This window comes from Acanthochromis polyacanthus, chromosome 21 (genome assembly GCF_021347895.1).
Source record: "Acanthochromis polyacanthus isolate Apoly-LR-REF ecotype Palm Island chromosome 21, KAUST_Apoly_ChrSc, whole genome shotgun sequence".
NCBI lineage: Eukaryota > Metazoa > Chordata > Actinopteri > Pomacentridae > Acanthochromis > Acanthochromis polyacanthus.
In genome coordinates this window covers 18,033,107-18,043,473 of record NC_067133.1, presented here as the reverse complement: position 1 = coordinate 18,043,473, position 10,367 = coordinate 18,033,107, and the positions used below count along the sequence as shown (strand labels likewise).

General features: G+C 37.9%; 2 protein-coding genes across 2 annotated transcripts; one reads left to right on the top strand and one right to left on the bottom strand.

The window, feature by feature from the left end:
* Positions 1-215: 215 nt before the first annotated feature.
* LOC110960181 (hemoglobin embryonic subunit alpha-like) lies at positions 216-3,475 on the top strand. The gene is made up of 3 exons (XM_051941233.1): positions 216-2,926; positions 3,017-3,224; positions 3,337-3,475. Exons 1-3 carry the CDS (start codon positions 2,829-2,831, stop codon positions 3,463-3,465), a joined length of 435 nt encoding a protein of 144 aa, XP_051797193.1. The 5' UTR covers positions 216-2,828; the 3' UTR covers positions 3,466-3,475.
* A 5,077-nt stretch (positions 3,476-8,552) lies between these two features.
* On the bottom strand, positions 8,553-10,352 carry LOC110960166 (hemoglobin subunit beta-C-like). The gene is made up of 3 exons (XM_051941231.1): positions 9,103-10,352; positions 8,776-8,998; positions 8,553-8,692 (listed from the first exon to the last, which is right to left on the bottom strand). Exons 1-3 carry the CDS (start codon positions 9,219-9,221, stop codon positions 8,564-8,566), a joined length of 471 nt encoding a protein of 156 aa, XP_051797191.1. The 5' UTR covers positions 9,222-10,352; the 3' UTR covers positions 8,553-8,563.
* Positions 10,353-10,367: the final 15 nt, after the last annotated feature.

The window sequence follows — 10,367 nt, the reverse complement described above, 5'->3', positions numbered from 1 at the left end:
TTTTCCCTGCAGTACAGTATACATAATATTGATAATATGATTGTATGACTTACAGTTCATTCTGACAGAGGGATAGAAGCAATAAACACTTTAAAAAGATCATGCTATTTCAAAATAAAACAGTGACAATGCTGGTTGAGTAAGAAGCAAAATCTGAAAACAAACATTCTTCTTTTAAGATAACTGTGGGTGTTATTGTGGCAGCATAGTTTCGATTCTCATGGAAACTCTACAGGGAAATAGGATGATGTCTGTGTGGTAGGGTTAACCCCAGTATTATACAAGTCTGAGGTACTTTGAGTCTTTTCCTGTCATGACACTTTATTCTTCTACTCCACTGCAATACATGTGAACGTATTGTACTTTTAACTGCTTTTTACTTCAGCCAACAGCTTTAGTTACTTCACAAATTCAGAGTTTTGCACACAAACATATGACTGTTCCAGACTTAAAAATGTAAGAATTTGCTGGATTTTTTAAATCACTTTTGAGATTTGGATTGTTTGTTGAACAAAGTAACTTTGGGCTCTGGGTACCTATAACAGCATTTCCCACTATTTTCAGTATTTCTACTAAACACTGAACCGATAAGTGGAGAAATGAATCAGCAGATCATGAAAACAAGCATTAGCTGCCGTTCTATACAGAAATGAGCTCCACCCCAACCAACTATAAAAATAAACATCTTCTTGTGGTACTTTAAATACATTTTCCTAAATTACACTGTATACCTTTACCCAAGTAACATTTTAAATCCAGGTTATTATTTTTTCTTTTAGTTATAAAGGCAGAATTTAACTCCAAGATAAAGAGACAAGACTGACAAGCAAAACATCACAAGCTGCTGACTCACTTGGCAGATTTAAACACTTGCAACAGAGCTGTTTCAATGGGCAACATTTTTAATGGAACCTTCTCCAGTGGTTCTGGAAGTGTCTTAAATGCTACTTCATGCCAGGGAAAAACTAAAATAACCAGCTTTTCCATGTGAGAGGGTTCCAATTCCCTTCTAGTGCAATGACTCCACATTTATTTGACCCATTTTTATGAGCAACTGTGTAGTAAAGCTGCACGGGTCACAATCTCTGAGAAAAACACAGCCGCTGAAGCATCTGGTTTCCTCAGACAGCTGCTTGTCTTCGGGAGGAGTCGCTGAGATAACGCAAAGTTTGCATCACAACTGGGCTGTTGTGAATGATGTGTGACACAATAGGACATGTAGCTGAGGCCAGCCAGCCAACAGTGGTGGGAAGTAACTAAATGCATGTACTCAAGTACTGCACTTAACTACTTGAGTCTTTTGGCTCCTGCTCTGAGAGGGAATTTTAACTCCACTACATTCATTTAACAGCTTTAGCTGCTTTTTTACACATAAAACATGTGCAGAAGTTTAAAAATATGATGCTTTGTGATAAACGAATCAACCCAACATGCGTTTATATGAGTGCAACTCAAAATGATTGGGATTTAATCAAAAGTGGCAGCTATTGTGATCACTGTATAGAGCTCTTGTGGTGGTATTTTTAACTATTTCTGATCAATTAATGCAGAAAATAATTCACAATAAAGGCAGATTCATTCACAATAAAAAAATATATTATTACCAATTAAGCTATAGCTGTAAAATCCTGCTTTTTTCTTTTTGCACGAGTTACAATAATCTAATGATAATCAGTCACAGAGGAGGTTTTACTGCACTGAGAACATTTTTGTGATAATACGCACTTTTTCTGCGATGACATTTTCAATACAAGACTTCTACTTGTAACATAATACTTTTACAGTGTGGTATTAGTACTTTGACTTAAGTCAAGGATGTGAAAACGTTCCTCCTCTACTGCCAGTGAATCAAAGATTAAATTTTCCTGTTCTCCTATTAGGTTCTCTTTCTCTCAGACAGTCCCATTAATTCAACCTTTTCTGATTGTGTCTCCAAAAGTTAATTTATTTTTCAAACATTACTGAATAGAGTAGAAAATGAAGAGCCCTCATGTGATTATTACTGCCGGCACTGTAATTGTCTACATGCTTACAAAATCAAACACATGGCTTTATTATGGCTTTTAGCTCTCATCCAGAAACTATCATTCATGTGGAATTAATTCAACTGAGGATGAACTTAGAGAAAAGGAAACAAAAAATATATTTCTATGAATGAAGAACACTTTGTATTCTCTGTTGCATAAAGTAGCTTCCGAACTCTAGATATCAGCTGAGCTCCACACTACAAAAACACTTATCTGTGTGTTCCTCTGCTGGGGTCCACCCTCTCATGGAGAGTGCAGAACATTTGATAAGCTTTTGAAGCACAACATGTATTGGCAGGAAAGTAAAAAAAAAAAAAAAAGTCTTCACTCATGACATTGGAGAATTTCCAACTGATAAACAAATCAATTAATTTTACTTAATTGCCAAGATTTTAAATCAGACTGAATGAGATCTGCCCGGTCTCTGCCTGTTTGAAATCTGATATAGAAATAAATAAAAGCTCTTCAGTGTGTTATAACTGACCTGAGCTGTAGCTGAACTGAAACCAAACCTACTATTCATCTGGAGTCATTTTGAAAATGGTTAATTTTCCTGTGATCAAACTGCTTATTCAGTATTTGGTGCTATTATTTATTATTCATTTTTCTAATACCATAAATGCCAATAATGACACAGGCATTGAAGAGCTACAGTGGGGATATTTTTTTGATTATCTCACACTAAGTGCGGGCTATCACTTGGACACCTCCCTTCCTGAGGGGCAGTGCTGGGTGCGCCCTGCTCCGTTCCAGGCATAAAAGCCTCTCGGTGTGGCCCCAACAACACATCCAACCTTCAACATGACCAGTCTCAGTGATAAGGATAAGTTCACAGTCAAGACTTTCTGGGACAAAGTGTCCGGAAGTGCTGCGGACATCGGCAAAGATGCTCTGGGCAGGTAAATATGATCCAAAATGGACTGCTGTCAGCTGCTCCCACTTTGACTGACTGACATTCATCCACTCGGTGTCTCTCGTGTTTTACACAGGATGCTGATCGTCTACCCTCAGACCAAGACTTACTTCTCCCACTGGAAGGACCTGAGCCCCAACTCTGCCCCAGTCAAGAAGCATGGAATGACTGTGATGGGTGGAGTTGCTGATGCTGTCAGCAAAATCGACGATCTGGCTGCAGGTCTCCTGAACCTCAGTGAGCTGCACGCCTTCACTCTGAGGATAGATCCGCAGAACTTCAAGGTGTGCAGCTGCTGTCAAGCATCTCTCAAACTGCAGCGTCTGTTTGTCTGCTTGTTCTCCGCGCAGTCAGGCCTCCATCTCTAACTCCTGTGTGGTTGTGTTGCTTCCACAGATTCTGGCCCACAACATCCTTGTGGTCTTGGCCATCATGTTCCCCGCCGAGTTCACTCCTGAGGTGCATGTGTGCATGGACAAGTTCCTGGCTGCTCTGGCCCTTGCCCTGGCTGAGAAGTACCGATAAACAGCAGGAGAACATGAGGAGCATGCATGAGTTGATTCTGACATGATCAATAAAAAGCAAAGAGCTCCAAACTGCCATTGTCACTCTTTTTTTTTTTTTTTTTGTGATGTTTATCTGCTGGTTTAAGTATAGATGAAAAACCACAAGATCCAATCTGTAGGGGACAATAATAACATTAGATAGATGGTTAATCAGTTAGTCAACATACAAAAAAGAACAAGAAACAAATCAGTCCATTCTGAAAATTGATTATCACAATTTCATAATTATCACAATGGTTTGTTGTTTTTTTTTTACTAAATAATATAGGACCACAATGAGAAAAAGAGGAAAATCCAACCTTTAATTCAAGTGCATGTATTCAGTAGGGAACAAATCACACATTAAGAAATAATTCTTTTATATAAAATCATGTGTGCCACAATTATTAGCAACCCTGATGTTAATACTTTGTACAACCCCCTTTGCCAACAAAAACGCACCTGATCTTCTCCTATTATACATTTTTCAACAATTTTCAGTTTGAGAGTATGCTTCTGCAATAAAAACTGAATTTATTTTAAGGCTTTCAACACATCTTAACCAGGGGTTCCTAATAATTATGGAGGGCGCTGTATATATATTGTTTGTTCAAATCTTCACATCAATAATAGGTTGCGTTCAACAAAATTTAAAAAAAAAATTGTACCATTATGTTGGAATGATTTTTTTTGAAACAGTAAATAGAAAATAAAAACTTAAAATAAAGTAAATCCTGTTATTATTATTATTATTATTATTATTATTAGTAGTAGTAGTAGTAGTAGTAGTAGTAGTGAGGGTGGTGGTGATGATGGTGGTCTGTAATCCACCCGAAGATCAGAGAGAATCCTCACAACTGATGCTGGCATTGTCTGGCATGTACTGCTGCTCCATCGGTGTCATTTCTCCTGATATCAGTAAACTCACAACCTAAGACATCTGAGTCTTCAGTGTGTCTCTCTGTCTGCCTCGATATCGCTGAACTTCCACAACAATTATTCTTATTCTTATTCCTATTATACTGTCATGTAAAAATAGAGTTAAATTGTAACATTAGTGTACTGTTTGTCCAAAACACAGCAAATACTGTCACATCTGATGGAGCTTTGAATATTATTGCACCGATGCCCTGAGAAAGACCAGAAGTTCAATTATTTTTACTTGGTTTGTAAAATATATTCAATAGACGGCAATTTGAAATGCATTTCTGCTTTTGAAGAGTGGTTGACATTTTGGGCAGAGCATAAATTATCCATAAAATTAGAACTGACCTTATGCTTTATCTTTGCTGTTTACAGAGTTGGCTGATCTCACTTCTGGATTATACAGGTAAAGGCATGTTGTTATTTATGGCATATATCGGAAATTCTCAGTTATGTTTACACATTTCAAGAGAAAAATAATGTTGTAATTCACAGGTGTGGTTATAGTTAATGTTCATTACAGTGTATATGAATACAGTAGATTATTGGAAAGTGTATTAAACAGTAAACCTTGTATTCTGCTAGAGAATACTGCAATTACCTCTACAGTAACTAACTGTTTTTTGTTGATGCTGTTGTTGTTGTTTTTTTTACAATATTAACACTGTGAAAATGCTGTAAAATACTGGCATCCACTGCTGCCGATGTTTCTACTGTAACGTCACATTCCACAGTAGATTACAGTTTGAAATTTTGGAGAATTTATGCGTTGAATAAAGCTAGGATAGTAAAAATACAGAGAAAGACTACAGCTGCCAGTATATTTGACAGAGCATTCAGTTACAGTCTATTACTGTTGACGTTGCTCAGTGACCTTTTATGTATGGGAGATCCAGCTAACATGATCAGCTCATGTATGAAGTCACTGTAAATAAACACTCCTTCACCGATGATCTATTAAGAGCCAACAAATTAAATTCATTCACTATATCTTGATAATTAGATATTAGTGAGAAGTAGGACTTTATGATACACCTTACATCAGTTCATTAGTAACACATCAGCTAAGAGTTACTTTGGTATATCATTTAATATATTCACATCTTGCTGTTACTGTTGTTTAATTACAAAAACCCCACATCACAATCTCCTATCGGCAATTGCAACTGCATGATCGTGATATTTCCTAAAAATGTGAGTGGATTATGTATGTATGTATAAAAATAGATACAGTAAAGCCTTAAATTATTCATACCCCTGGCAAATTTTGATGTAAAGCTGCTTTTATTCAACCTGCCAAGTCTCCCTTTTATTGGAAATGACACAGGCTTCTCCTAAAAGTTAATAGGTTGATGTGTGAGAGGAATCATTGTGGAAAAGGTTGCTTTTCAGCTATTATTTACATTTGAACAAAAAAGTGGCATGCCCAAAATTATTCCTCAACAACCAATAGAAAAGCTTTTGATGGCGATGGCAGCAATCAAATGCTTCCTATAATTAGTGACCAGCTTTTTGCATGTTTCCACTGTTTTTGTTTTGTGCCCATTCATCTTTTGCAATGAGCTCCAACTCTTTCAGGTTGGAGGATCTCCTTGCACACTGATCTTGAGCTCCCTTCACAGATTTTCAATTGGATTCAATTCAGGACTGGCTGGGCCACTCCAAAGCGTTCATCTTCTTGTCCGCTAACCGTTTCTATGCTATCTCAGCAGAGCTACAAACATTATCAAGGACCCATCCCACCCCAGTCACAATCTGTTCAACCTTCTGCCCTCTGATCGGCGCTACAGAGCACAGAAAACAAGAACAAATAGACTCAGGGACAGTTTCTTCCCCAGAGCCATCAGTGCTCTGAACAACAAGAAAACATGAACACATAACAATAGCATCACTGGGAACACGCATTATACGTGCAATCCTACGTGCAAACCCATATACAATGACAATAAAGGCTTTCTATTCTATTCTATTTCTTCACCACTTTTGCTCTGTTTTGGGTCATTGTCATGCTAAAATGTCCAGTGGTGCCCAACGTGCCTAAAGTTGTTGTTTTCAGCTTCATTTTCCAGATTTTCCAAGGTGGAACATCTTCCTTTTTTTAAAAAAACAAAACAAAACTTTGCACTGTAGCCACTGGAGCTTTGAGACATTTACATATGGCCTTATAGCTCCTTCCTGACTTTTGAGCAACTGCAGGTCCTCGGTGAGCACCTTTGTCTTAGCCCTGACTGTTCACAAACTAACAGCAGGTAGCTGCTGTTTTTCACCTGTTGAGTTCAGTAAAACAGCTGTTCCGAATCAATCAGAGTAATTAGGATGCTTTAGAACAGCTTGCACTATTTGAAATGGTGTAGAACCTTATATTTTCCCATAGACTGTTCCAGTTTGTGTTGGGTATGAATAACTTTGGAGATGCCACTTTCTGTTTGAATGTAAGTTAAAGCTGATAAATCTTTTTTCTTTTTTTCATTCACAGTGATGCCTCTTGTACATTGTCTTATCATATTTGGGAGAAGCCTGTGTCATTTTCAAACACCAGAAAGAACTGACTGATTGAATAAAAGTGACTTGAAGTCAAAATTTGCCATCATTTCAGGCATGACTGTATGTATGTATGAATAAAAGATAAAGAAATAAACATTTTTTAAAGAAGATTTAAAGGATTAAGTAAAAATGAGTAATTTTAAACACATTATTAAAGAAAAAATTATTTTTTGTAAAAATATTAGCTTTTAAGGTGCACAATATTTACAGGGTAGCATGTTTTTAACAGCCAACATAATGATGAATGCCTATAAAATAACAGTTCTTTCAGATAATTAGAAATAGTTGTAAAATGCTGATTTTTTTTTTTTTTTTTTTTTATGATTTACATACAGTAAAGTTGCAATCCTGTTTTTTTTATGGTTGAAAACTGTGCAAGAACAAATTGCTAGTTGTGAAAATACAAATATTTGCAGTTGTGGCCTGGCTGTTGATAGTAGAGATGAAAAACTGGAACATTTCCTTAGGGTTTTATTAAGTTGGTTTTTTTTTTTTTACATATGTGTGAGGGAGCTGGTGAGCATCCCCCTCACTCAGGGAAGTAGATATTATATTGTACAGACTGATGTTAAGTTTATTTAATTTGTTTTGTGTTGGGGGGGGATGTTAACCTCTCTCTCTCTCTCTCTCTCTCTCGCTTGAGGTGACTTTAGGAGGGTGTGTTTCATGGAGTGCACACATGAGGATGCGGCCACAGAATACCAGCAGTTGTCACTTATCTGATTAGATGGAGAGGAGAGAAGGGTTACAGGGGGGATTTTTGAATAAGTTTAATCTTTGTTTAGTATTTCTTTGAGTTATTATGCATTTTCTTTACTTTGTATCAGATTGATAATTGCATTCTTGTTTTTGTTTTTTGTTTTTTTTAGCATAAAGGATGTTTAATATTGTATTTTTAAAATAAGTGTGGGCAGGTCACTGGTGTGGGAGAATATAAGAGCCAGGTGGGCAATCAGTGGAGAGTGTGAGAAGGAGGGGGTCAGGTTGAAGCTCTGCTACAAATGTGTCATCCACTGCACCTGGATGACTCCTTTGTCCGACTGGTGAGCTGTATCTTACACATGGAAATGAAGTAAAAACTGGAGCTGTGGAGCAAAACTCCTTGCTGTTTGGCTGCTTTTTCCTGTGCCATCATGCTTTGCCCTTTAATGCTGTTGGGTTCATCCAAATTGTAGAGGATTAACACCACCAAAACCCTACAATATGGTTTGCAATTTACCCCCCCCCCCCCCCCCCCCCAAAAAAAAAAAAAAGAAAAAAAAAGAGGAAAATCAGCAAAATAACAGTCAAAAAAAAGATAGGGTCTATAAAATATTTTTGTGTAGTTAAATGGAGTAGAAGAAAAATAATTTTACAGTAAAATGTTTTGAAAGAACAAATTGCTCTCTGCAAAAAACACAGATTTGATCTAATTGTTCTTTAGTGTTGGCCTATTTTTTTAAGGTTAACTTGTAAATTAATGTTTTTCCTTGATTTTATGTCATATATTTCAGTGTACTGTATATAGAAAATTATCACAGACAAACAGCAGATTCCTTTGTGTTAATCATTTTATTTCACTTTGGAGACAGAACAGATGATCAGCTGATGATGTCCTCTGTTTCTGCTCTCTAGTGGTACTGCCTGCCCAGGGAGTTCACCACCACGGCCATGAACTTCTGGAAAGCAGCCTGGACATCAGGGGTGAAGGCGCTGCCCAACTTGGCAGCGAGCACAATGGTCAGACAGTCTGCCAGGAGCTGCAGGACGACACCACATGCATGAGTGCGCATCAAGAGTGTGGAAGGTAAATGTGGAGGACAGTGTCATTCATTCATGTTACCTTGAAGTTGTCAGGATCCACATGCAGCTTCTCAGAGTGCAGCACGCTCAGCTCTTTGTAGGCGGTCTTGATGTCGTCCATGTTCTTCACAGCACGGTCCAGACCGTGGAGGATAGTTTTTCCGTGAACCGCAATCATGGGATTTGATTTGATGGCAGCAGCGTTGTAGAGGTTTCCAAACTTTCCAAAGTACCTCTGAGTCCAGGGGTAGACAACCAGACACCTGAGGAGGACCGTTGCATGTTCCATTAAGATACACAGGAAATCTAAAGGACATGTATGCAAATCCGTCAATGATACGAATGCAAAACTAGAAAGATGTCTCACCTGGAAAGAGCAGCAGGACCGATCTCCTCATAGTCCAGCTGGGCGAAGATGTTCTGGATGGTGTCACGCTCAAAGTCTGTCCACTCCACCATTTTTGTGGCTCGAGTTTTCTGTAGCATGGACTAAGAGCCACCATATGCAACTTTTAAAGCAAACTTGCCCTCCCTTCCAGTGGTCAGCAATTGGACGAAGAGGAGTGGGCTGGACTAGTAAACGATGTGTAGTGGATTGCATCAGTGATAAGTGAAGGGCGTAGTTGGTTAGATTATTTGTATGCTGGTGATAGTTTTCAAATTTTATCTCGGTTGAGCATGTCTCCTATTTTTAGCTGAGCCCAGTGGTTAGGAGGCTAATTGTGACACACAAGACCCCCTAAAGATGAAGATAAATTTACGTGATGCAGCTGGAAAATAAATTTCAAGCAGCAAAGTGGCTACATTCACAGGATTTCCAAATTTTCATTTGGAACATCTATTTTGATGTGGTGTGTGTGTGTGTGCATCAAAACGACCTGTATGGAATAACTAAAGATGAAGTCCAGAATACATACATACATACAACACTGACATTTGCTGCAGTGGAACCAGCAGCAGAACATTTAGGTTTGATAAAAACAACAAACAAAACCAAATCCCCTGATTCAAATCAATTTGTCAACTGTTTGAATACAACTATTGTCACTTTCTGCTCAGGACAGTCAACAATCTCATTGGAATGTTCGCTTAGAAGATTTTTTTGTTTCATGTCTGTTAGGTGCCGATTTCTTCATAAAGTCTTGATCAACCATCAGTTTGATATAAAATTTTAGTGTTGTGTTTATGGAGAAAAAAAATAGTTACTGACAATGTCCAAAGATTTGTGACCTAGTAAAAAGTCCAAGTCGATCTTATGTTTTCTGTATCGCCTCCAGGGCTCTGAATTAAACAGTGTTATTGGCTGAATCCTGTTTAGTTCATATGGGTTACATGTGGACTACATTAATTTTTACAGGGTGTTGTGACCACACATGGTAAACTAATGTTAGACGACAGTGTGCCTGATTTAACAGGTGGTTCTGGACCCTATTATCCAGTGATCAAAATGTTTATGGAACACTTGATGCTTTCATTTATCGCTCATTACTCGAACAACATGAATGCAAATAATGATACTTTGCTTCCTATAATTAGTGCTGTATTTAAATGGGCCCCACAGCTGCTGTGGGAAGCTTTTGGATTATCTCACATCAAGTGAGATAAACCAAAAGCACCTCCCTTCCTGAGGGG

What these genes read in the sequence shown, in the direction of transcription:
- LOC110960181 (XM_051941233.1), top strand. Translation starts at nt 2,829, where the DNA reads ATGACCAGTCTCAGTGATAAGGATAAGTTCACAGTCAAGACTTTCTGG. An exon ending in GGCAAAGATGCTCTGGGCAG is followed by an intron (nt 2,927 to 3,016) that starts GTAAATATGATC and finishes TGTTTTACACAG; the next exon opens with GATGCTGATCGTCTACCCTC. An exon ending in TAGATCCGCAGAACTTCAAG is followed by an intron (nt 3,225 to 3,336) that starts GTGTGCAGCTGC and finishes TTGCTTCCACAG; the next exon opens with ATTCTGGCCCACAACATCCT.
- LOC110960166 (XM_051941231.1), bottom strand. Translation starts at nt 9,221, where the DNA reads ATGCTACAGAAAACTCGAGCCACAAAAATGGTGGAGTGGACAGACTTT. An exon ending in GGTCCTGCTGCTCTTTCCAG is followed by an intron (nt 8,999 to 9,102) that starts GTGAGACATCTT and finishes GGTCCTCCTCAG; the next exon opens with GTGTCTGGTTGTCTACCCCT. An exon ending in TGGATCCTGACAACTTCAAG is followed by an intron (nt 8,693 to 8,775) that starts GTAACATGAATG and finishes GTCGTCCTGCAG; the next exon opens with CTCCTGGCAGACTGTCTGAC.